This window comes from Myotis myotis, unplaced genomic scaffold (genome assembly GCF_014108235.1).
Source record: "Myotis myotis isolate mMyoMyo1 unplaced genomic scaffold, mMyoMyo1.p scaffold_m19_p_3, whole genome shotgun sequence".
NCBI classification, from domain to species: Eukaryota; Metazoa; Chordata; class Mammalia; order Chiroptera; family Vespertilionidae; genus Myotis; species Myotis myotis.
In genome coordinates this window covers 174,882,081-174,908,831 of record NW_023416335.1, presented here as the reverse complement: position 1 = coordinate 174,908,831, position 26,751 = coordinate 174,882,081, and the positions used below count along the sequence as shown (strand labels likewise).

The following is a 26,751-nucleotide window of genomic DNA, read 5'->3' as shown; positions in this document are numbered from 1 at the left end:
CAATAACTGAATGTTCCTGCCATTTACTGGGATAGAACACAAGCTGGTTAAAAACAAGTCTTAGGTAAATCAATCTTGAATATGTATTATGGTTTATTGCTTGCAAGAGAATCCTCTATAATAAAAACCCAACATGCAAATTGTCCTCTTGACTAGGAGTTAAACCACTTCCTATGATGTGCGCTGAACGCCAGGGGATGGCGTGGAACATGGCAGGCGTTGGTGACACAGCACTGGCAGCCAGTGGCATGGAGGCACTGCAGGGCCCTGATGAGCGCGGGACTGGGGTGGGATGGTGGAGCAGGTGAGTGGGTGGCACCAGGCCAAGATGCGTGGGAGCCACCGGTTGCCAGGTGGGGGCCGATCGACCCGCAGATCCAAGTGCAGGGTGACCATCAGCAGCAGCAGCAGGGGGAAGGTGGCCAGGGGAAGGGAGGGAGTACCCAGCCAGCAGCCCTACCAGTGCACAAATTTCATGCACTGGGCCTCTAGTTGGTGAATACTAGTGTATGGAAATGAGGACTTATAGTTGAGAAAACAAAGATTTGCATCAGCAGTGATTTTTTTTTTAAAGCAGCTACTAAATTAATGAACACAGTTTTATACACAGTCATAAAAACACCATACTGTTAATTATAGAGCAGCGGTTCTCAACCTGTGGGTCGCGACCCCTTTGGGGGTCGAACAACCCTTTCACAGGGGTCACCTAAGACCATGGGAAAACACATATATAATTACATATTGTTTTTGTGATTAATCACTATGCTTTAATTATGTTCAATTTGTAACAATGAAAATACATCCTGCATATCAGATATTTACATTATGATTCATAACATTAGCAAAATTACAGTTATGAAGTAGCAACGAAAATAATTTTATGGTTGGGGGTCACCACAACATGAGGAACTGTATGAAAGGGTCGCGGCATTAGGAAGGTTGAGAACCACTGTTATAGAAGAAATGGAGAGCAGAATACTCTGAAATACCACGTGTGCAGCCTATCCCTAATAAACATGCCATCTAAGAAGCAGATGATCAGGATGCACCTGGGACTGTTAATAGGATAGTAGTTTCATTCTGTGTACAGGGAAAGCAGAAACCATCTAAAGGCAGAAGCAGAGAACCCAAGCGACAGGTGACTGCCAGTTCATTTCTGAAACTACCAAGTAAGATGCAGAAACATAGTTTGCCTAGTTCTTGGTTTGGGACAATTTTTTCCCCCTTTGGCAGGTGCGACGCAAGTTTTAATTGTTATCAGATGAGACAGTGAGTTAATTTTGGAATGTGTTGAATTCAGGGGCCAGTGGGATACCTGAGTCCAGTTGGGAAACGGACACCTGGGTCCAGAACTTGACTGATTTACATTGCAAACAGATTTAGATGGTACATTTATTAACATTACCATTATGGTTTAATCGCAATTCAATGTAAGCATCATCAAGGGTGCATACTCTATTTGGCAAGCCACTCTGTCTGGCGCCTAGAAGTGTGAATGGCACTAAGCATCCTAAAGCGCTTCCTAACTTTAGAAATCAGAACTTGGCCGGTCCCTGACTTCCAACGCGAGGTCAGGGCGCCCTCTGGTTTCGCCCCCCCCTGCCCCTTTAAGAAACGCAGGTCGGGTGAGCGGAAGCGCGGCTGGGAAGGAGGGCGGCGCCCGCACCGGGGTCACCGCCGCCGGGGCCGCCGCCACGGGGCCCGCGCTTCTCCAGCCTCAGCTCGGGCGGCGGGGCCCGCGCGCAGCGGGGAAAAGTGCAGGAATAGACGCGCACGGCGAGTGGCGAGTGGCAGACGCGCCCTGCGCGCTCGCTTCCCGGGGCGCGTGAGCCAAGCCAGGTAAGCGGACGGGAGGACTGCGCGGTCCTCCTGGGGGGACACACGTGGTCACCGACACTTGGGAACGGACCCTGGTGAACGGTCGCATTCCCCGATCACTTAGTGCACGTGCTGTCAGTGTCGTCCCCATAAGCACATACTCATAACCGATCCGTGCTGGGCGGGGAGGAGCAGGTGTCCACCCCCAAACCCTCGCTCGTTTGCTCTCCCTAAACCTTGGGCTGGTGCCGTTCAAGGGCTAACCCAGTCCCTCCGAACAGGATTCGTCCAATGGGGCCTCCGGCCGCGGGCGGCTCCCCAGATATCGACTCCCCAGATAGCGTCAGTTCTGACTCCCCCCTCGGAAGTCCAACCTCCGTTCGCAGGCATTTCGTCCTGCCTGGTGGTTTGATATCCTGATTAATCGCAAACGTTTAAAAGTGGGAGCTTGTGCGTGAGTGTCTGGATTATTCTGAGGAACGGGAAGAGCTGGCGAGGCTTGCTGCCTGGCAGCACTTGGCTGCCCTCAGTGGGCCAGTGTTGGGAAGCCGTCTCCACTTGGCACATCCCCTCCATTCCCCCACCCTCCGCCTGCACCCCGCGTTCAGCGCCAGCCAGGCTCCAGGAAGGCATTTGAGTTGCGGACCTGCTCTAAATACTTAGGTCGGCGACTTTCGGCCTTTTTCATCTTCTGGCACATATAAGCTCATTACTAGAAGACTTAGGCACAACAAAAAAAATACATATTTTGCCAAAAAAGAAAATGACAGACACACCGAAAGCCTGAGGCGCAAAGTAATTATACCAAAAAATAGGTATAATTTTGATTCATTCACACCAGACGGCTATTTTGTGTTGGCTGTTGTCATTTTTTAAATTTGACAATCCGAGGAAAAGAGGTCAGGTATTGATGCTTTAAACATTCTTGAGGTGGACCAGTTGGAAAGCGCTGACGTTGGTGAATATAAGACTATTTAAACCGTGTTTGCAGAACAGAGCAAAGGTCCCAAACAACTACGTGTGTAATTTGGGTTTAAAACTGCTGTTTCTGTCGTGGCGCTGCAGGGGAAGAAGTTGGTGATTCGCCGGACCCTGGTCCTGAAGACAGGTCCGGCGACCCCTGGCCCTTCCTGCCTCACCCCCGCCTGCCTTTTCCCTCTATCTTCTGCCAGGATGACCATGCACGCAGGCCTGGGCGCAGGTGTGCCTCCTGGCAGCTATGGGAACTATGGCTCTGCTAATAGTGGCTATAGTGCCTGTGAAGAAGAAAATGACAGACACACCGAAAGCCTGAGGCGCAAAGTAAAGGCTGTGAAAGATCTTTCCATTGAGATAGGCCAGGAAGTTAAAACTCAAAATAAATTACTAGCTGAAATGGAGTCACAATTTGATTCCACAACTGGATTTCTAGGTAGAACTATGGGAAAACTGAAGATTTTATCCAGAGGGAGCCAAACAAAGCTGATGTGCTATATGATGCTGTTTTCATTGTTTGTCTTTTTTGTCATATATTGGATTATTAAACTGAAGTGATGCAAGTAAGTGTGAGTTTGCAATTTGTTCCAACTTACGTGGCTTGGGGTACCATTTTGGTAAAAAATCAGCATCAAAACATTCCTTTTTCAAATACGGCTTTTTCCATCGACAGTTACAGAATTTTACCTGTTTTATAAATCACATTACATAATACAGTGCTCTTTGAATGCTGTTTCTTAATGACTCATTTTGCCCCTGTTTTCAGGGGTATTGAGATAGCCAGAAGTCAGCCCAGCCCTAACCATTTCATTGTTTTTCTATTGTTTGCTATCAGATTAAGTAGCAGGATAGTGTTCTGTTACCCTAAACGGAGGTTATGTTCCGTGTAAAGAAAATTAGTGGGAGAATAACAGAGTGGAGAGCCTGGTCCTGAGCTCTTGCAGTGAACAGGTTTGTAATGGTAAGCGTATTTTCCCGAATGACATCAACCCTAACGCTGTACTCCCGTTTCCTCCTTGATTTGGTTACATTGTAGGCAGATTTCTTTTTACCTACGATGTTTTTCTAATAATTTTTGATTATATGACTCCTCTTCCCCCTTTGCCCAAGGACCTCATTCTTTAATAAATCTTATTATTTTGGCATATTTCTAGTAGGTGCAAAACAAATGTGAACCAGTATACTTGTTATTTTATATTAACTTTATACATACCATTGGCTTGGCTTAAAATAGCTTTATGATTTTAGCTACTTAGGCCATTTGGTTATCATTTGTGACAGAATAATGTGAAGCTAAAGTAATTGCTAAGCTCTGACTGGAAATAACATGTTCAAGTAAATTAATTGTCTCTGCATTATTATGTGCTCAAAATAGATCATTGAAAGCACTTAGCACTGAACTTAGGGGTAAGAGTATTATTTTCTTAATACAGTATATTTGTTTATAGAAAGCAAAACAAAGATAGAATGTTGAGTAGAAATATTAAAATGTTCTTAAATACAGTGGGGCCTTGACTTACGAGTGTCCCGACTAATGAGTTTTTCGAGATACGAGCCGTCTCTCAGCCGATTTTTTGCTTTGAGTTGCGAACTAAATTTCGGGTTACGAGCCAGCTTCAGATACCCCACCGCTAGTTGGCACAGCGGATGTCACAGTGAAAGCCACAACATCAGCCCAGCATCACCTGTCATTGTAATGGTGAAAATTGATTTGACATACGAGTAATTTGAGTTACAAGCTCCGTCACGGAACGAATTAAACTCGTAAGTCAAGGCCCCACTGTACTCTGTATTGCTATTTTGGAATTTACTCATTTATGAGCGCTAAAAATAAATTTTTAATTAAATAAGTTGAAAAAAAATAAAACTGCTCTATCTCATTCCTACTTTTTCTTTTCAAAGTGGTTTTCTTTTGGAACAAGTCTTTTCAACCCAGGCTTGGTAACGACAAATCATCACATATGTATAGAAAGAGATTTGGGAGTTGATATTCTTTTATTACAATGAAATCCTTAATGTTTTTATTTTGTTTTTTTAAGGAAAAAGACCTGAATCTGTTCACATAGATGTTTTATGCTATGACAATCATTATTGAAATAGAGTGTGGTAAGTATAATTTGTACACTTCTGCCTACAGAAAAATATGCTTCATTAGCCTCCATAACTCTTGGCTAGACTTCATAAAGGCAAAACTGTGTTTTCCTGTTAATTAGGCTTATCCCAACTAAAATGCTAGCTTCTTAGACTTTTATTTTGTTCAGAGTTGCCAAGCACAGTGCCTGCTTAAAGGTGACTAAATGTATAAAAGAACTTTATTATTTTTTTAAATTTTTTTTATTGATTTCAGAGAGGAAGGGAGAGAGAGAGAGAGAGAGAGAGAGAGAGATCGATCGATGGTGAGAGAGAATCATTGACTGGCTGCCTTCTGCATACCCCCCCCCCCCACTCCCCCTACTGGGGATTGAGCCTGTAACCCAGACATGGGTTGACCTGAATCGAACCAGGGACCCTTCAGTCCACAGGCTGACACTCTATCCACTGACCCAAACTAGCTAGGCTTTTTTTTTTTTTTTTAATTACACTTTATTTATTTCTTTATTTTTAAATCCTCACTCAAGGATATTTTTCCATTGATTTTTAGAGAGAGTGGAAGAGAGAGGGAAAAACAGAAAGAAGTATCAATGTGATAAAAACATGGATTGGTTGCCTCCTGCATGAGCCCCGACCAGGGCCTAGGCCAGGGGGGAGCCTGCAACCAAGGTACGTGCCCTTGACCTGAATTGAACCCAGGACCCTTCAGTCTGCAGGCCCATGCTCTGTCCACTGAGCCAAACTGGCTAGGTTATGTATGAAAGAACTTTAAAGGTATACCTTATTTTATGTAACAGGCATTGTTCCTGAAGATTTCTCTCAAAATCAAATGCTTGTACATTTGTCATTTGAAATTACTAAAAGGATTCCGTTGTAAAAAGGCATGCTTTTAAAAGATTGGATTTTCCTAAATTGATGTACCAATGCTTTTATCTAAAATGAACTTGTACTGCCCATTGGGTTAGAGCAGGGGTGGGCAAACTTTTTGACTCGAGGGCCACAATGGGTTCTTAAACTGGACCGGAGGGCTGGAACAAAAGCATGGATGGAGTGTTTGTGTGAACTAATATAAATTCAAAGTAAACATCATTACATAAAAGGGTACGGTCTTTTTTTTTTTAGTTTTATTCATTTCAAACGGGCCGGATCCGGCCCGTGGGCCGTAGTTTGCCCACGGCTGGGTTAGAGTGTTGCCCCACTTGCCAAGGTTGCAGGTTCGATCCCTAGTCAGAGCATATAAGAATCAACCAATGAATGCATAAATAAGTGGAACAGCAAATCAGTGTTTCTCTCTTGCTCTCTCTCCCTTCCTCTCTAAAAATCAATACATTAAAAAAATAAAATGAACTTGTGCTTGTGGATCATCTGCTACAGAGCTTACAGAGCCTACACTGTAATATTTTATTATATAACTAGAGGCCTGGTGCACAAAAATTTGTGCACTCAGGGGGGTCCCTCAGCCTGGCCTGTGCCCTCTTGTAGTCTGGGACACTTTGGGGGATGACCACCTGCTGGCTTAGGCCCGCTCCCCGGGGGATTGAGCCTAAGCTGGCAGTCAGACATCCCTCTGGCAGCCCAGGAGCCCTCAGGGGATGTCCACTTGCCAGTGGGGAGCAGGCCTAAGCTGCAGTTGGACATCCTTGGCGCTGCTGAGGCGGGAGAGGCTCCCACCACCACCGCTGTACTGGCAGCCATCAGCCTGGCTTCTGGCTGAGCAGAGCTCCCCCTGTGGGAGCGTACTGACCACCAGGGGACAGACGCTCAATGCAGGAGCTGCCCCCGGTGGTCAGTGTGTGTCATAGTGACCAGTTAGTCCCAGTTTTTCTGCTGTTAGGGTCAATTTGCATATTACCCTTTCATTATATAGGATAGAGGCCTGGTGCATGGGTGGGGGCCGGCTGGTTTGCCCTGAAGGGTGTCCCGGATCAGGGTGGTGGTCCTGCTGGGGTGCCTGGCCAGCCTGGGTGAGGGGCTGATGGCCGTTTTCAGACTGGCCACACCCCCTTCAGGGTGGGGGTCCCTGCTGGAGTGCCTGGCCAGCCTGGGTGAGGGGCTGAGGGCCATTTTCAGGATGGCCACACACCCTTCAGGGAGGGGGGTCCTGCTGGGGTGCCTGACCAGCCTGGCTGAGTGGCTGATGGCTGTTTACTGGCTGGCCAATCCCCCCAGCAGGGACCCTCACTCCATGAGGGTGTGGCCAGCCGGGGTGAGGGGCTGATGGCTGTTTGCAGGCTGGCCACGGCCCCTAGCCACCCAAGCTCCCCGTGGAGGCTGGCTGGAAGCAGGTATCTGGGATTTATTTATCTTCTATAATTGAAACCTTGTTGCCTTGAGTGGAGGCCACAGCTGGCCAGGGCAGGCAGGAAGCTTGGGTCCTCCATCGCCAGGGTAATCAAGCCTCCTGCTTGCTCCAGCTCTGTGGCTGCCGGCCGCCATCTTGGTTGAGTTAATTTGCATGTAGTCGCTCTGATTGGCTGGTGGGTGTGGCTTGGGCTAGCAGAGGTGCGGTCAATTTGCATGTTTCTCTTTTATTAGATTAGAGGCCCGGTGCACAAAAATTTGTGCACTCGGGGACGGGGGGAGGTCCCTCAGACTGGCCCATGTTCTCTCGCAGTCTGGGACCCCTCAGGGGATGACCACCTGCTGGCTTAGGCCTGCTCCCCGGGGGATTGGGCCTAAGCTGGAAATCAGACATCCCTCTGGCAGCCCGGCAGCCCTCGGGGGATGTCCACTTGCCAGCGGGGAGCAGACCTAAGCTGCAGTCAGATATCCTTAGTGCTGCTGAGGAGGCAGGAGAGGCTCCCACCACCACCGCTGTACTGGCAGCCATCAGCCTGGCTTGTGGCTGAGCAGAGCTCCCCCTGTGGGAGCGCACTGACCACCAGAGGGCAGCTCCTGCATTGAGCATCTGCCCCCTGGTGGTCAGTGTGTGTCATAGTGACCAGTCATTCCCAGTCTTTTTGCTGTTAGGGTCAATTTGCATATTACCCTTTTACTATATAGGATAGAGGCCTGGTGCACGGGTGGGGGCCAGCTGGTTTGCCCTGAAGGGTGTCCCGAATCAGGGTGGGGTTCCCGCTTGGGTGCCTGGCCAGCCTGGGTGAGGGGCTTATGGCTGTTTGCAGCTGGTCACACCCCCTTCAGGGTGGGGTCCCCACTGGAGTGCCTGGCCAGCCTGGATGAGGGGCTGATGGCTGTTTTCAGGCTGGCCACACCCCCTTTAGGGTGGGGGTCCCCACTGGGATGCCTGGCCAGTCTGGGTGAGGGGCTGAGGGCCATTTTCAGGCTGGCAGGTGACTGAAGCTCCCAGCCTCTCCTTTTTTTCTTTATTCTGGGGTTTGTTTAGCTTCTATAATTGAAACTTTGTTGCCATCGCTGGAGCTGAGAGCCGCTCCTGCTCGTTCCAGCTCTGCGGCCACGGCCTTCTCAAAGCAGGTATCTGGGGTTTGTTTAGCTTCTATAGTTGAAACTTTGTTGCCGTCACTGGAGCTGAGAGCCGGCTCCTACTCCCTCCAGCTCTGTGGCCATGGCCTGCTGAAAGCAGGTATCTGGTGTCTGTTTAGCTTCTATAATTGAAACTTTGTTGCTTTTGGAGCTGAGCCGGGCCGCCGCAGGCAGGGAACCTTGGCTTCCTCCATCACTGGAGCAAGCAAGCCTTCTGCTCGCTTCAGCTGCGTGGCTGCAGGCCGCCATCTTGGTTGGGTTAATTTGTATATCACGCTGATTAGCCAATGGGAGGCGTAGTGAAGGTACAGTCAATTACCATGTTTGTCTATTATTAGATAAGATATGATATGGAAGTGTTGGTGAGCCTTGGAATTTTCAGTATTATTTCTGTTTTTAGAAATCTAGATATTCCAGTTGGGATCAAGTTGGCAGCCAGATCCTTATACTTTGCCCTTGAGGGGCAGCTCTTACTAGCGGCGGTGACAGAGCCTGTGGCTTGGAAAAGGACGGATGGCTTTGAGCCCAGGTTGGAGGACACTGGCACTGTTTCCAGGGAACCGCTGTGGTGTCTTTCAGAAGGCCGTGAGAAGCAGCGGTCTCTCTCTGTTTCCCTGGGGCCACTGTCCCCGGAGAGGGAATGGGAGCTTTCTGGACCCTGAGATGAAGGCCTTCTTGGAGGAGAACACTGAAGTCACCAGCAGTGGCAGCCTCACCCCTGAGATCCGGTTGCGACTTTTGACCCCCAGATGCAAGTTTTGGTGGGAAAGAGCTGACCTGTGGCCCCACAGCGATCCTTACTGGGCGATCTACTGGCCAGGAGGCCAAGCCCTGTCTAGGTACTGCCCTAACTGAAATGGGAACCTTTTAAGTTTGCAACAGTCCTTTCTCTTTTCAGCCCTTTCAACTCTGCATTCCCCCCTTCCCCCCCCCCCCCCCCCCACACACAAACAGAAAAACCCACATTCTTCTTTTCTGAATTTTGAGCAGGTTAAGCAGTTTTTTTGGGTTTTTTTGGTTGCTTTGTTACATAGTTTTACCTTCTACTCCAAGCTTATCAAGGTATTTCCCCAAATACAGTCCTTTTCCCAAGAGAAGTCCGAGGGTCAGCCATCAAGACCAGAGGTAGCTATAAATATCCACACCTTACACTGTTCTCAGGTTCATGGTTCATAATGTATGGCCAGTGCAGGGGTCCCAGATAGAACCTAAGGCCCCAGTCCTTCAGCTCTCCCAACCTAATCCTGTCAGTGTTGCCCCTGAGGCCTCACATCCCTCCATCATTGCCTCTTCTCAGTGTCCTAAGCAGCGTTTCTCAACCTGTGGGTCGCGACCCCTTTGGCGGTCAAACGACCCTTTCACAGGGGTCGCCTAAGACCATCCTGCATATCAGATATTTACATTATGATTCATAACAGTAGCAACATTATAGTTATGATGTAGCAACGAAAATAATTTTATGGTTGGGTCACAACATGAGGAACTGTATTTAAAGGGCCAGAAGGTTGAGAACCACTGTAAGGAAAGGAGACTGTGAATGGGCTGCTCAAGGACTCCCTCTTCGCTAGTGGTTTATTGACATCTCAGGTGAACTCACGACTTGAATCTGCATTGTAAGGCCCCTCCTTCCACCTCTCCACACTGCAGAGCTCTTCTTTAGGAAATTTTCTCACATTCACACTATGCTTTTTATTAAAACACAGCCGCTGAAACAAAGACTAGAACTTTCAACTTTCAATCTAGTCTTTGCTCTTGAATTGGTAAATGATTTCATCTATTTATGCCTTGAGGTTACAGGGCTGGAAAACAAAAAGGCTAAGGACTTCTCTTTCACATGAATGGTATGGCCAAACAGAGTTAATGCTATATATAGTTTTAAATGAAAAGCAAAATGCAAACAGAGAGCTTTTGGGAGAAAACTGAGGACTGGAAAGCTTTCCAGGTGGCATCAAACAATTTCAATTTTCTGATTGTTGTGTTGCCAAATTTCCAAGCTTTACTCCTCACATCATATTTAAAAAGTACTGGCATTATAAGTGACTGTTTTCTATTAAAGTTATTGTTTATCAACTCCAAATATACAGTCAAATCCTTAAGAGGCTGTGTGAATCAGAACACAAACTGGTGACCCACAGATGTATTCTGTTTTGCTTTTACTTATTGTGATGAGAAGAGAGTTGCTGCCTAGGCGTTTTACAGTGTGATAACCCTGCTGACACTGAACATGGGCATTTTTAAAGGATCTGAGTTTAGGATACCTGCTGTAAGTTCCCGATTTGCTTTTCCCAGGTAACCTTTTAGAATAACCACTTAGAGTTAAGTCCTGGAAAAGTTAATGACCTCTGCTCAATTCACCTGTGCATCTTCCTCTCTATCTCCACTGTGACCTGGAACAGAAGACTGCCCTCCCCTCAGCTCATTGTACCTCCTTGCTTCTGGGATCTGGAAGCAATAAATCTTGTGATTCTATTTCCTTTGTGGGTGTATTGAAACCACCTTCAGTCAAAATGACCCCCCGTTTTCACCTCCCCAAAGTGGAAGCTGCCATGCAGAGGGAGCTAGCCACCTGCTGCTCTGCTGTGGATGGCTTGGGTCTCTTTATTCACCGGGCCATACTCTGCATATTCTTAATTCAATACACCAGCTCTGGCTTCTCAACACACTTCTTTTTAAAAGTCAGTTGCTAACATTTAAAACCTGAGAGATTTCATGTAAAAATATGCATTGATTTGAAAAACAGGAATCATCTCTGATAACATGGGATTTCTGTGTGGCAACAATTAGCTGAAGATGGGTAGCAGCTGTCCCTTTAGACATGGCATGCACACCTCTACTTTGCCATAGTCCCTGCTATTCTTCATTATTCTAACACTAAGATCAAGTGTCTGTTGAAATTCATTGTCAGTGTTTCCCACTCATCTTCAATTGTTTGGTAACTACTTAGCCCTGGTCCAAATTCTTTGGTTGAACTGGACTTTGATGGTCATTATAAGACAATTCAAGCAATGTAAAACCACTCTGATGAACAATCAAAAGGAGATGTTGGATTTTGGCTCTAGTGTACTGAGTCCTGATTATAGTCGTATTTTGTCAGTTTGGATTCTTAGTTCTTGATCATTTCTGGGTCACAGTAAGTGCTCAAAACTTTTAAATGGTTGACTTGAAGCGCCTGATTAGTAACTGTGTGGTACTGTTCTTCACACATGCTGAAGAATAATCAAATGACTAGGTCCTCTCTCTGCCACCTTTGTCCAGCTCTTAAGATTGACATTTTCTCTCACTCTGGTCAGGCCAAACTTGCCAAGATCAGACTAAATTCTTCTGCTAAGTTCTATTATTTCTTTGTTCATTGAACCCAAAGAAATTACTTTCTTTTTGAACAGCTCTACTGAATTTCTCCCATGCTTTCCCCATTTTTTCTAACTTAGGTATCTTTTGGATAATCCTGATGTTGTCAGAGGAAAATCTGTGTTAGATCTCGGGAGTGGATGCGGAGCTACGGCTATCGCTGCTAAGATGAGTGGGGCATCGAGGATCTTGGCCAATGACATAGACCCTAGTAAGGATTTCATATTTAAAAATCTGTGAAGCTCATCCTGTTTTTTCCCTTCCAGGATAAATATCTATGATGCCTCAATATGATAGCCTATACCAGACAGATAGGTTTTAATTTTATCTGATTTTCTTCTAGTCTTCCCTTTCACTGAGGCTCTAGTCCCTGAAGATCCTTATTTTATACAGGGGGCTCAGTTTTAACTTGCCATCTTGCTCAAGCCCAAGGCTTGTTTCCCTGTCTCCCAATAACCAGACTTTGTGGTTATTGAGATCAACAAATGTTCCTTCAAACTCCAACATTTCCAGGTGTGTTTTTGTTTGTTTTGTATTCAGGATATCCAGTCATATATTTGAAAATCACAATAAATAGCTTACATTGGCATTAACTTTAGGCTTTCTTACCTAAAAACATCTCTCAACAAAAAAAGGAAACCTGGCCGGTGTGGCTCAGTTGGTTGGAGTATCGTCCTGTACACTGAAGGGTGGCCTGTTTGATTCCCAGTCAAGGCACCTACACAGGTTCGATCCCTGGTCAGGGCGCATGCAGGAGGCAACTGATAGATGTCTCTCTCTCTCTCTCGCTCCTTTCCTCTCTCTAAAATCAATTAATACACACATACACACAACTTTGCCCTGGCCAGTGTAGCTCAGTTGGTTGGGTCATCCTGTGTACCAAAAGGTTGCTGGTTTGATTCTTGGTCAGGGCACATGCCCGGGTTTCGGGCTCAATCCCTGGTGGGGGCATGCAGGAGCAGCCAATCGATGTTTCACTCTTACATCAATGTTTCTCTTTCTCTCCTTTTCCCTTCCTTTCTTTCTAAAAAAAATCAATAAAAATATGTTTTTGTTTTTTTAATATATTTCTTTATTGATTTCAGAGAGGACGGGAGAAGGAGAGAGAGATAGAAACATCAATGACGAGAAAGAATCATTGATCGGCTGCCTCCTGCACGCCCCTGGGGATCAAGCCCGCAATCCAGGCATGTGCCCTTGGCAGGAATCAAACCCGGGACCCTTCAGTCCGCAGGTTGACACTCTATCCATTGAGCCAAGCCAGCTAAGGCTAAAAATATGTTTTAAAAGAATCTTTTTAAAGGGAGAAAACGTTGAGATATTATAAACCAAATTAATCAATAGGGAATTCAAACAGTCTAGTACTAGTATATACCAATTCATCATGTCCTTTTTTAAAGTTGCAGGAATGGCTATCACACTAAATTGTGAATTGAACCAACTGAAACCTTTTCCCATTTTAACCAAAAACATTTTGGATTTGGAACAAGATAAGTGGGACCTTATTGTGCTTGGAGATATGTTTTATGATGAAGACCTTGCAGATAGTCTTCATCGATGGCTGAAGGATTGCTTTTGGACTCACAAAACTCGAGTACTGATTGGTGACCCAGGCCGGCCCCAGTTCAGAGGACACAGCATTCAGCATCAGCTGCACAAAGTGGTAGAATATTCACTTCCAGAACCTACTAGGCAGGAAAACAATGGACTGACAACAAGCACCGTGTGGGATTTCCAGCCCTGAATTGTCAAAATGCTTCCAAGTGTGGATACACCTATGTTTGAAGAATGCAGTTCCTGTGAAATGGCAAATCTTGTTTCCAAAATATGAAGATTTAGACTTTTGTCATGTAACTAGTTCTGCATTATGCCAAATATACAATTCTTTATCTGTAATTTTTTTCTAGTTTTACTGCTATCGGAATATAATTATAGAAGGCAGTAAGTGGTAGCAATAAGTAAATTGGGGAGAGAATTAGATATTGTAGCTGAGTCGGTTTCTGTAGTTGAGGACAACTATGTGATGTGTTGAATTAAACAAACAAAAATATAAAATATAGAAGACTATAGTATTTAGTACATAATAGGGTCTTAATGGACAACCAGGGATACCCCAACATACTCTGTACTGACACCATATGCCTCTTTATGGCTTACTAAGGTTAGTTAGAAATTGGTTATGCCACCACTACACATCCCAGGTTTATAGAATCTTACGTATTAAAAAAAACAAACCATTATGATATAAGAGAGTAACAATGTGAAGGAGAATGTGTTTAGAATACCACTGTGCAAAAAAGATGTATGTATATATTGAGGAAAAGAATGAAGATAGGGCCCTTGCCAGTCTGGCTCAGTGGATAGAGCATTGGTCCTGGGTTCAATTCCATTCAAGGGCAACCAATCGATGCAATGCTTCTCTCACTCTGTCTCTCCCTGCCCCTTCCACTCTCTCTAAAAAAAATCAGTGGAAAAATATCCAATAAATAAAATTTGGGAAAAAATTTTTAAGTGATTTAAAAAAAAAGAATGAAGATAGGGAAAATACAAAATGGAGTCACTTTAACAGTATGAAGGTGAGGCATAAGGAAACAATTCTTTTTCTTGTCTTAACTAGCCTAGGAACTTAAACTTTTGAATTTTCCCATCCTATATCAATGCCTGGACATTTATTTACCTTTGGATAACCCTCCAACTACTCCCTAAGGACTCAGGATGCCCATCCTCCAGATGCCCCGGCATCCAGCATCCAGACCGCTGACATCTGGCTGAGAACCCTCCTGGACCAATCCTAGAGCTAAGAATGCAGGGCTCATTATTCTCAAGGATGTGACCAAAATATATTTATCCAATGTATTTGGTCTGCATCCATAATTCCTGGCTCATAGTACTCTAAACTTTTGGAATTTCCTAAACAATAAGCATCTTTTATTTAAATGCGGTCTCTTGTTCTCAGTTTCTGAACCCAGAGCCATAAAGGTGAAAAGGTGTCTTGTTATTCATGTGATGTTAATTAAGGTGACTTTTGCAAAGCACCTAAGAATGGGGGGTGGTTGTCCCGAACCAACCATGAATACAAGGTTGGAATTTTCAGTCCCACCCCTATTTTCTGGGGAGGTGAGAGGGACAACCACTTGAATCAATCAACCCTGCCTACATAATGAGGCCTCCATAAAAACCCACAGGGAGGGGGTGTGGAGAGCTTCCAGAAGCCTTCCACCTGCCACCGCTCTGGGCCCTTGCTCTGTGAGGATAGAAGGCTCCTTTTTTGTGACCTCTCTGTGTATCTCTTCATCAGGATGTTCATTTTTATCCTTTAATATTCTTTATAACAAACTGGTAATTTAGTGAGTAAACAGGTTTTCCTGAGTTCTGTGAGTCCTTCTAGGAAACTAATCTAACTCAAGGAAGGGATCCTTGGTACCTCCAATTTGTAGCCAATTGATCAGACGCACAAGTAACAACCTGGACTTGCAACTGGTGTCTGATTTGTGTTGGGTGGGCAGGGACAGAAGGGGGGCAGTCTTGTAGGACTGGACCCTTAACCTGTAGAATCTGTTTCTACCTCCAGAATAGAATAGAATCTGATTCTATCCCCCACCCCATGTTGGAACTGGGTCTGGGAACTATTTTCAGAGAAAAATAGTCATAAAAATCAATGAAATAAGTGACTGGGCAAGGGCCTCAGTAACATTCATATGCTGAATGGCTAAGGTGTATGACATCATGGATTATGACATTAACTGTTATGTTTCTTCGTTTCACTGAAATATTAAATTCTATACAGAATTTATAGGCCAGTGTTCAGCTTAGCTTTTGGCCAATGGGTATTTAAATACTTCAGGAAGGTAGGAGCCAGAAAATAGCTAAAAAGGTAATTATACTTTTAGAAATACCTTTACTTAAAATTTATCCACATTGGTACATTTCTTTTACAACAGCTCAAATATTTAGGTAGGAAAAGGAAATCTCCAGGGAAAACAGGTAATTTAAAATCTTTGTTATTAAGAAACAAACACAGTGCCTTCTCCCCCTACCCCCAAATCTATCAGAGGGGCATGCTAGGATTAAAATTCTAAAACAATGACTCATTAAACAAACACAGAATAATAGCACTATTAAAGCATTTAAGAGTCTGGTAAGTCACAAACCATATTACATGTTGGAAAGCCAATCTCCAAGTCCATCATTTCCTGACAGTATGAAGAGCATAACTTGGATAAGCATCAATAAGCAGTCCATGTCACTTGCTTTAATTTGTTTGGGCCTACTAATTGCTCCAAGACTTCTCGTGAATGATCTATAAAAGGAAACATTGACAATACATTAATTCACAGTAATCAGAGATATTTCATGTGTCTTTAGGAAACTGTTCTATTGGGGAAAGAATTAGAGATTGTGGATCAGGTGACTTAGGTTTTGACTTCCAGTTCCATTTTTTTTGTAATCCTCACCCAAGGATATGTTTTTATTGATTTTTAGAGAGAGAGGAAGGGATAGAGATATAAACATTGATGTGAGAGAGAAACATCAATTGGTTGCCACCCGTATGTGTCCTGACTGGTGATTGAACCCGCAACCTATGTATGTGCCCTGATGGGGACTGGAACCCGCAACCTTTTTGGTGTATTGGATGACACTCCAACCAACTGAGCCACCCAGCCAGGGCTCTGTTCCCTTAAAACAAGGGAGTTGTTTACATGTCTTGTAAGGAAACTTTTACCATCTCTCTAAAAATCTATGACTAACATAGATGGAGACCACTTTTTTTTTTTTTAAATATATTTTATTGATTTTTTACAGAGAGGAAGGGAGAGAGATAGTTAGAAACATCGATGAGAGAGAAACATTGATCAGCCGCCTCCCACACATCTCCCACTGGGGATATGCCCACAACCCAGGCACACGCCCCCGACCGGAATCGAACCCTGGACCCCTCAGTCCGCAGGCCGACGCTCCATCCACTGAGCCAAACCGGTTTCGGCTGGAGACCACTTTTAAAAAAAAATATATATATATATATATATATATATTTTAAATTGAATTCAGAGAGGAAGGGAGAGGGGGAGAGAGAGAGAAGCATCAATGATGAGAGAGAATCATTGATCGGCTGCCTCAGACACCACCCTACGGGGGATCGAGTCCACAGCCCGGGATTCAACTGTGACCTCCTTGTTCATAGGTTGATGTTCAACCACTGACTGGGCTGGAGACCACTTTTTGAAAGAGATTCATGGCAGGGGCTTTTGAAGCACCAAGAGAAAGAAACAAGGGAAATATAAATTAATAAACTAACTTTTTCAAATGATCAAGGAAAATGTAATTTAGACATGTTTGTAGAATACACAGTGAAAAAAGTGAGGCTGGGCACATTTTTACAAACAATGATTAGAGTTCTAATGCTTCATAAAGAAGCATTCTGTTGTGTTGGATTAATAATGAATGAATTAATAAGGATGAGGTAACAGAAACTGAAGCAAACTACTTAGGTCTTAAAATACTTTTGTTTTGGCTCTTTGTCATAAATCTTGACAATGTTATCATCTAGAAATCTATGGAACTTGCTTATAAAGTAACCATTGAAACAAATCCTCAGATATCACTAAAATTCCAGTCAATTTAAAGCAGCAGGTTTCCTGTTGAGTTTTCTGCCTTTCAATGTAAACATAAGGACGCTGGTACTGTCTAATTGCTTTATTGCCCTTCTAAAATCTAAACCTCAGTGCCTATGAATACTGTGAAATATGTTTAAATAGTTAAGAGAAACTGAAATGCATGTATACTGTAGGAGATTAACAAAAGTATATGAGTTGTACTTGGTGATAATCATTGCAGATATAATTAAATTAAAACTTAGTAAGTTTAAAAATTACTTTCCTGATTTACAATATTTTAAAATAGCAGCTTAGTTTTTTGTCTCTTCAGCAGAAATAAAATCAGAGTGCTTCTAACAGTTTCAAGACCTAATTTATAACATGGAGTTCTCTTATAGTCTGACAGTAAGGTTAGGAAATTTTATAAATATTTACAAATATAACAGAGAAGATAAGCCTGTTAATTCAGGTAATCTGATGGCTAACTACAGTGGGCACTGCCAATATGGGGGTCAAGTTGCTGTGAGGATAACAATATTAGAATTGTACAAACATATGTGTATATATATATATATTCTTTTTATAGAATATAAATTGTATTGTCTTAGTCCTATGTGAGCAATCACATGAATATAGATATAAGAGGAAACATGATAAAAATATTATCAGAGAAAATAAAGTACTTGGGAATCAATCTAAAAAGGGGGCACAGACATGTTATATGAAAGAAGAAAAAAGATTTTTTAGGGGAAAAAAGTATCTTCTTTAGAGAAAAAAAGTAAAAATTAAATATAAGGTGAATATATTAGCCTGAATGTACTGGACGATATTCCAACCAACTGAGCCACCCAGCCAAGGCTCTGTTCCCTTATCTGTTTTTATTCAATGTGGTAGCAAAAATATACATGTAGCAGTGGTGATGGGAAAGGAGGAAGAGGACAGATGATCTGGGTGGTTGAAAACTTCAGCTTTTTCTCTTTAAGAAACTTTATCAATAAAAATAATTGTGGCCTTAGCCAGTTTTGCTCAGTGGATAGAACGTTGGCCTGTGGACCAAAGGGTCCCTGGTTCGATTCCGGTAAAGGGCACGTACCTTGGTTGCAGACTCCTCCGCAGTCTGGGCTTGGGCCCTGTCCCAGGCACATGCCGGAGGCAACCAATCGATGTATTTTTCTCACATCGATAATTCTTTGTCTTTCCCTCTCTCTTTCACTCTCTCTGAAAATCAATGAAAAAATATCCTCCGGTAAGGATTAAAAAAAAATCATTGTGTATAAACTCTTGCATTTTTATCAGATTCCCTAATTGTATGACTGCCAGTTATTCATAAGGGAAAGTTGAGGTCCATAAAAGATAAATTATTCAGTGTTTAGAGAGATGGCATGATATGGAAGAGGGGCTTATTTCACTACATCTTGAGGATTTTAGATTTATTCTTGGCACTATTATTAAAAACAATGGGCAAATAACATTTCAGTATTTCATTTTTCTAGTCTATGAAATCAGCAATCAGAAAAATAATATACATAGTATTCTGTGCTAAGAGAATTTTGAGAAATGCTTGGATTAAAAAAATGTTTCTTAGCTATAATATTTTCCAGAACCTCTGATAAATTAATATTTGTTATAGTGGTGTGTTGCATTTTGCAAACTTTTTTTGACATATAAACATTTTTTGTTTTATGCTATACCTCTGGTGCCTTCTAGAACACCATACCATGTCATCTGTTGTTAGTGAATTCAAGGAATTTGGGGACAGATCAAGGAAAAAGATGTGACCACAAGGTGGCAGTAGGACACAACAAGCTTTATTTGAGCCACACTTTGATAGGTTTGCATGCAAAGGAAGTCCCTCACAACATGAGACCTTTCAAAGGGGTGTGTGCATATATGCATGTAGGGGGACACTACTCAAAAGGGGAGTAGGAGAGTAGGGTAAGGGAATTCCCATAGGCCTGAGGAGAGGGTTTATGTGTCATGATGTCACTGAGCAGCAGATAAGGAGTCTTGGAGTTAGAGAGCCCCAAGATCAAGAGTGGCTTAGGGCCCTGGATGATGTGCTCAGTGGTTAGAGTACCAGCCCACCCATCGAAGGGTCCCAGGTTCGATTTCTGGTCAAGGGCATGACCCTGGTCGGGGAGTATGCAGGAGGCAAACAATCCTGTCTCTCTCACATCGATGTTTTTCCTCTCTCTCTCTCTCTCTCTCTCTCTCTCTCTCTCTCTCTCTCATTCTTCCTAAAAAATCAATGGAAGCCCTAACCAGTTTGGCTCAGTAGGTAGAGCACTGGCCTGCAGACTGAAAGGTCCAAGGTTCGATTCCATGCCCAGGTTGAGGTCTTTTTCAATTGGAAGGGAGTCATAAGCTCCCAACTGCTCTGAACTCCAGTTCCGGGCGAGTCTCTGGGGACCCAGACTCATACGGGGAGAAACTGGACTGTCTGGCTTTGGGCGGAACTCGAGGGCGGCTTTCTCTCAGAGGTGCTTGCAGCGATTACCAGGACACTGAGACGCAGTGCCCCTTAGGGGAGGACTGAGGAGCAGCCATAGCTGCTTGCTCCGCCCTGTTGATCCCCTGACACCCCGCCCCATCCAAGCTGTGGCAGAGGCTTTTGCATATGAATGGCCTGGCCCTTTGCAATCTAAAATTACTTAACAAACTGAAGCTGGGTCAGAGAGACCCAGAACCTCCAAAAGAAGGCCCAAGGCCCCACAGCACCTTGCATTGCTTCACAGCTGGGCCTCATCTGGGCACCTCCAAATCCCAAACAAAGAAGAGGAATCTGCAGATCTCTCCATAGCTCCTGTTGGGTAGCCTCAGGCAGAGGCTAAATTAGCACCTCCTTAGAGATCCAAGAGCCAGTGTACCCAGTGGTCAGAGTGGGACCATCCAGATTACAACTCCTCAGATCCATAAGGGACACACACAGGGGGCAGACTCAGTGAGCACCAAAACCCCACTGAAGCAAGTCTTGCCCCATAAGGGTGTCTCCAGCACAGAAGTTCTCCCATTGTAGACACAGCTGATTCTCACAGCCAATTGTCCTGGAGGTCAATTCCTCCCAGTGATACCTACAACAATCAAGGCTTAACTATAACAAGAATGTGCACAAAGCCCACATAGGAGTGCACCAAGAGTGTCTACTTCAGGTAACTGGGGAGGCTGAACCACTGGGCCCTATAGGACACCTAGCACAGAAAGCCACTCTATCAACACAGGGAAGCAGCTAAAATGTGGAGACAAAGAAACAGGTCACAAATGACAGAAATGGAGGAAAGCAAACTACTGGATATAGAGTTCAAAACCACAGTTATAAGGTTTTTCAAGAATTTTCTAGAAACCACCAATAAATTTAGTGAGACCCTCAATAAGTCTAGTGATACCCTCGAGGTTATGAAAAAGGACCAACTAGAAATTAAGCATACACTGACTGAAATAAAGAATATTATACAGAGATCCAACAGCAGACTAGAGGATCACAAGAATCAAGTCAAAGATTTGAAATACAAAGAAGCAAAAATGACCCAACCGGAAAAACAAAAAGAAAAAAGAATCCAAAAATATGAAGATAGTGTAAGGAGTCTCTGGGACAACTTCAAGCATACCAACATCCGAATTATGGGGGTGCCAGAAGAAGAGAGAGCAAGATATTGAAAACCTATTTGAAGAAATAATGACAGAAAACTTCCCCCACCTGGTGAAAGAAATAGACTTACAAGTCCAGGAAGCACAGAGAACCCCAAACAAAAGGAATCCAAAGAGGACCACACCAACACACATCATAATTAAAATGCCAAGAGCAAAAAACAAAGAGAGAATCTTAAAAGCAGCAAGAGAAAGAAAGTCAGTTACCTACAAGGGAGTACCCATACGACTGTCAGCTGATTTCTCAACAGAAACTATGCAGGCCAGAAGGGAGTGGCAAGAAATATTCAAAGTGATGAATACCAAGAACCTACAACCAAGATTATTTTACCCAGCAAAGCTATCATTCAGAATTGAAGGTCAGATAAAGAGCTTCACAGATAAGAAAAAGCTAAAGGAGTTCATCATCACCAAACCAGTATTATATGAAATGCTGAAAGGTATCCTTTAAGAAGAGGAAGAAGAAAAAAAAGGTAAAAATAAAAATTATGAACAACAAATAAACATCTATCAACAAGTGAATCTAAAAATCAAGTGAATAAATAATCTGATGAACAGAATAAACTGGTGAATATAATAGAATCAGGGGCATAGAAAGGGAGTGGACTGAAAATTCTCAGGGGGAAAGGGGTGTGGGGGGTGCAGGAAGAGACTGGACAAAAATCATACACCTATGGATGAGGACAGTGGTGGGTGGGGTAAGGGCAGAGGGTGGTGTGGGAACTGGGTGGAGGGGAGCTATGGGGGAAAAAAAGAGGAACAACTGTAATAATCTGAACAATAAAGATTTAATTAAAAAAAAATAAGAAACCATAAAAATCCTAGCAGAAAACATAGGCAGTAAAAGCTCACACATCTCTTATAGCACTATTTTTGCCAATATGTCTCCTAGGGCAAAGAAAACAAAGGAAAGGTAAACAAATGAGATTACATCAAACTAAAAAGCTTTCGCACAGCAAAAGAAACCATCAACAAAATGAAAAGGGAACCCACTGTATGGGAGAATGTATTTGCCAATAATACATCTAATAAGGGGTTAATTTCCAAAATATATAAAGAACTTATACACTCAGCACCATGAAGACAAACAACCAAATTAAAAAATGGGCAAAGGACCTGAATAAACACCTCCAAAGAGGACTTACAGATGGCCAATAGACATATGAAAAAATGCTCAATGTCACAATCATCAGAGAGAAGCAAATTAAAGCCATAATGAGATATCACACCTGCCAGAATGGCTACTGTCCATAACTCAACAAACAATAGTGCTGGTAAGGATGTGGAGAAAAGGGAACCCTAGTGCAGCCACTGTGAAAAACAGTATGGAGTTTCCTCAAAAAATTAAAAATAGAACTGCCTTTTGACATAGCGATCCTATTTCTGGGAATATACCCTAAGAATCCCAAAACACCAATTTGAAAGAATATATGTACCTTGATGTTCATAGCAGCATTATTTACAATAGCCAAGATCTGGAAACAACCCAGGTGCCCATCAGTAGATGCGTGAATAAAACGCTGTGGTACATTTACACAATGGAGTACTATGCAGCTGTAAAAAAGAAGGATCTCTTACCCTTTGAGACAGTATGGAGGGACCTGGAGAGTATTTTGCTAAGTGTAATAAGTCAGTCAGAGAAAGACAAGTATCTCATAATCTCACTCTTATGTAGAATCTAATGAACAAAATAAACTGACGAACAAAATGGAAACAGGGGCATGGATACATGAAAGAGACTGACAGCTGTCAGAGGGAGCGGGACTGGATGAAAGAAGGTGAAGGGATTAGCCAAAGAACATATATGTATACTGCATAGACACAGACAACAGTGTGGTGATAGCCAGAGGGAAGGGTGGCATGGGTCTGGGGTAATACAAAAGAGGTTGAGGTGCTGTGTTTTCGGGAGCATGTGGTATCATGGCTCTTATACAGGCCAAATGGGTTGTGACTACTTTGTTCCACAAATGTGATACTTCACTGATAGGCTGAGAGAACCAAGATGGCGGCATAGGTTAACGCCGGAGTTTGCTGCCTTGAACAACTACTTCAAAAGTGAAACTAAAAAACGGAACGGACATCACCCAGAACCACAGGAACGCTGGCTGAGTGGAAGTCCTACAACTAGGAGGAAAGAGAAACGCATACGGACACTCAGAGGAGGCGCAGTGCTGAAGTCAAATTCTGAGGTGCGGAGTGCGCGGAGAGGGCTGGCGGCGGAGGGCGCGGTTGGCGTTTTCAATCGGGAGGGAGTCACAGACTCTGAGCTCCAGATACGGGCGAGTCTTTAGGAACCCAGACTCAAACGGGAGAAGCGGGACTGTCTGGCTTCGGTCAGCGAGTGCAGCTTTCTCTCCGAGGTTTGCAGTGGGTGCTGGGACTCAGAAAGGCAGAGCCCCTGGGGACAGGACTGAGAGCCGCCATAACTGCTCTCTCCAGCCCACCCTGTTGATCCCGTGAGACCCACCCGCCCCGCCCAAGCCCTGCACAGAGGCATTTGCCGGATAGCCTCAGGCAAAGGCTAGATTAGCACCTCCCTAGAGGACAGAAGTTCTCTCACTGCAGACACAGCTGATTCTCATAGCCACTTGGCCTGGAGGTCAAACCCTCCCTGGTATTAGGTACAACAACCAAGGTTTAACTATAAGACTGCGCACAAAGACCACTAGGGGGTGCACCAAGGAAGCATAACAAAATGCGGAGACAAAGAAACAGGACAAAATTGTCAATGGAAGATATAGAGTTCAGAACCACACTTTTAAGGTCTCTCAAGAACTGTTTAGAAGCCGCCGATAAACTTAATGAGATCTACAAGAAAACTAATGAGACCCTCGATGTTATATTGGGGAACCAACTAGAAATTAAGCATACACGGACTGAAATAACGAATATTATACAGACTCCCGACAGCAGACCAGAGGAGCGCAAGAATCAAGTCAATGATTTGAAATGCGAGGAAGCAAAAAACACCCAACCGGAAAAGCAAAATGAAAAAAGAATCCAAAAATGCGAGGATGGTGTAAGGAGCCTCTGGGACAGCTTCAAGCGTACCAACATCAGAATTATAGGGGTGCCAGAAGATGAGAGAGACCAAGATATTGAAAACCTATTTGAAGAAATAATGACAGAAAACTTCCCCCACCTGGTGAAAGAAATGGACTTACAGGTCCAAGAAGCACGGAGAACCCCAAACAAAAGGAATCCAAAGAGGACCACACCAAGACACATCATAATTAAAATGCCAAGAGCAAAAGATAAAGAGAGAATCTTAAAAACAGCAAGAGAAAGAAACTCAGTTACCTACAAGGGAGTACCCATACGACTGTCAGCTGATTTCTCAACAGAAACTTTGCAGGCCAGAAGGGAGTGGCAAGAAATATTCAAAGTGATGAATACCAAGAACCTACAACCAAGATTACTTTATCCAGCAAAGCTATCATTCAGAATTGAAGGTCAGATAAAGAGCTTCACAGATAAGGAAAAGCTAAAGGAGTTCATTACCACCAAACCAGGATTATATGAAATGCTGAAAGGTATCCTTTAAGAAGAGGAAGAGGAAGAAAAAGGTAAAGATACAAATTATGAACAACAAATATGCATCTATCAACAAGTGAATCTAAGAATCAAGTGAATAAATAATCTGATGAACAGAATGAACTGGTGATTATAATAGAATCAGGGACATAGAAAGGGAATGGACTGACTATTCTTGGGGGGGAAAGGGGTGTGGGAGATTCGGGAAGAGACTGGACAAAAATCGTGCACCTATGGATGAGGACAGTGGGTGGGGAGTGAGGGCAGAGGGTGGGGCGGGAACTGGGAGGAGGGGAGTTATGGGGGGAAAAAAAAGAGGAACAAATGTAATAATCTGAACAATAAAGATTTAATTAAAAAATAAACAAAAAACAAAAAAAAAACAAATGTGATACTTCACTGAAGCCTGATGAGAGTATAGATAACAGGTCATTTAGCTTATTTGATAGATGTGGTATTATAAATTCTTTTATTGTCTAAAGCATTGTTTAGTATCATGACCACTACCACCATTCTCATCCTCAGCACAGTTAACATTTATTAACACTTATTACCATGAACACCACCATGACTAACATTTAATGAGCCGTTATATTAGGCACCATGTAAAGTGTTGTCAGATAATCATCGTGACCAAGTTTTTGAGGTAGGTACTGTCATTATACCCATGTTACAGATGAGGACATGGAATAACGGAATGGGTAAAATAATTTACTCCAGGTCACACAGTTATTAAAAGATAAAAGCAGGATTTGAGCCCAAGCAATCTATCATACTAACCTGTTATCAGGGGGCATCCATGGAACAGTAATATATGTATCTGAGGACAGCGCGTAAGGACAGCTTCTACAGACTCATCAGTCAGATTCACACAATGTCCCATATGAATCTCCTATTTAAAAATGAAGGGTAATCAAAAGAAAAAAATAGGTTTATAGTAACAGTATGAAAAAACTTGGGATATACTCTGATACAAAAAGAACCAAATGTCCACTTGTAAGAAAAAATCTTACAGAAAGAACTAATGTAAGTCTGCAGGAATTTGTAAGGTATAGCAGCTTTATAAGTTAAATGCCCAACCATTTTATAAAGCTATTTGGCAATATCTATCAAAGCTAAAGATGAGTATACCCTAGAACCCAGCAATTCCAGCTGCTGATCTCCATTTTATAGAGAGAAACCCTTGTACATGTGTACAAGGAAACAATTTATAAATATACCCATTGCAGTATTATTTATAACGGTAAAGAAGTGGTGACTGGGTAAGTGGTGGTTCATTAATATAATAGAATAAGATAAAAATATCTACTTGTATTAATAGACATACATCTCAAACATAATATTAGCTCAGACTCTTTGGAAAACAGTATGGTAGTATCTTATAAAGTTAAACATGTATGTACTATATGACTTAATAGTTCCATTCCCAGGTGTTTACCCAAGAAAAAGAAAAACATATGTCTACATAAAGACTTATATGCAAATGTCTACAGCAGTATTTATAATAGTGCAAAATGAAACAACCCACATGTCCACCAAGTGGTCAATGTAAAAACTAATTGTGTCATATCCAGACACAGAATACTACTTAGCAAAAAAAGAAAAGGAATGAAATAGTAATGCATTCAACAACATGGGTGAATCTCAAAATCATTATGCTAAGTGAAAGAAGTAAAAGAAGAGAGTAAAAAACCCAAAAGACGATATACTTCATGATTACATTTATATAAAATTCTAGAAAAGGTAAAACTATAATGACACAGTAAATCAGTGGTTCCTTGGGGCTATGGCAGGGGGCTGACTACAAAGATACAGGAGAAAACTTTTTGGGGTGACACAAATGTTCTAATCTTTTTTTTTAAATATTTTTTTTTTGCTTTCAGAGAGGAAGGGAGAGGGAGAGAGAGATAGAAACATCAATGATGAGAGAGAATCATTCATTAGCTGCCTCCTGCAAGCCCCCTCCTGCAGATTGAGCCCGCAAGCTGAGCACACCCTTGACCAGAATCAAACCTAGGACCCTTCAGTCCACAGGCTGACGCGCTATCCACTGAGCCAAACCAACTAGGGCAAAAATGTTATAATCTTAATTATGGTGGTGGTTACAGGGATGTATAACAATTACCAAAATTCATCACACTGTATACTTAAAATGGGTAAATTTCATTGTGTGTAAATTATACCTCAATAAAACTTGAAAACTTTATAAAGTAAATTTGAATAGAAAAGCAAACTGTTAAAAGAGCACATACATTAGGAAACTACCATGTAAAATTTTAAAACAATATTACAGAGAGAGGAA

At 43.0% G+C, this 26,751-nt stretch overlaps 3 protein-coding genes across 8 annotated transcripts in view; 2 read left to right on the top strand and 1 right to left on the bottom strand.

The window, feature by feature from the left end:
• The first annotated feature begins 1,705 nt into the window (after window positions 1-1,705).
• Window positions 1,706-14,117, top strand: ETFBKMT (electron transfer flavoprotein subunit beta lysine methyltransferase). Of its 3 annotated transcripts, none has more exons than XM_036298838.1 (5): window positions 1,706-1,839; window positions 4,833-4,899; window positions 8,908-9,167; window positions 11,757-11,887; window positions 13,077-14,117. In XM_036298838.1, exons 3-5 carry the CDS (start codon window positions 8,992-8,994, stop codon window positions 13,418-13,420), a joined length of 651 nt encoding a protein of 216 aa, XP_036154731.1. In that variant the 5' UTR covers window positions 1,706-1,839; window positions 4,833-4,899; window positions 8,908-8,991; the 3' UTR covers window positions 13,421-14,117. The 3 variants fall into 3 exon arrangements, with proteins under 3 accessions (XP_036154731.1, XP_036154730.1, XP_036154728.1); XM_036298837.1 differs by lacking the exon at window positions 1,706-1,839 and adding an exon at window positions 3,708-3,754; XM_036298835.1 differs by lacking the exons at window positions 1,706-1,839; window positions 4,833-4,899 and having other exon boundaries at window positions 8,803-9,167.
• LOC118650387 (BET1 homolog) lies at window positions 1,721-3,755 on the top strand. Of its 2 annotated transcripts, none has more exons than XM_036298842.1 (3): window positions 1,721-1,839; window positions 2,991-3,356; window positions 3,629-3,728. In XM_036298842.1, the coding sequence occupies exon 2, from the start codon at window positions 2,992-2,994 to the stop codon at window positions 3,349-3,351; it is 360 nt and encodes a 119-aa protein (XP_036154735.1). In that variant the 5' UTR covers window positions 1,721-1,839; window position 2,991; the 3' UTR covers window positions 3,352-3,356; window positions 3,629-3,728. The 2 variants fall into 2 exon arrangements, with proteins under 2 accessions (XP_036154735.1, XP_036154736.1); XM_036298843.1 differs by having other exon boundaries at window positions 1,724-1,839; window positions 2,884-3,356; window positions 3,629-3,755.
• Window positions 14,118-15,554: 1,437 nt separating the features above from the next.
• Window positions 15,555-26,751, bottom strand: part of AMN1 (antagonist of mitotic exit network 1 homolog) — a 32,617-nt gene continuing 21,420 nt past the window's right edge. For all 3 annotated transcript variants that reach the window (XM_036298839.1, XM_036298841.1, XM_036298840.1), the window contains exons 6-7: window positions 25,230-25,341; window positions 15,555-15,976 (exon numbers count right to left, since the gene is read on the bottom strand). In XM_036298839.1, coding sequence (XP_036154732.1) covers window positions 15,903-15,976; window positions 25,230-25,341 — 186 coding nt within the window. In that variant the 3' untranslated portion in view covers window positions 15,555-15,902. The remainder of the gene's footprint in view (window positions 15,977-25,229; window positions 25,342-26,751) is intronic.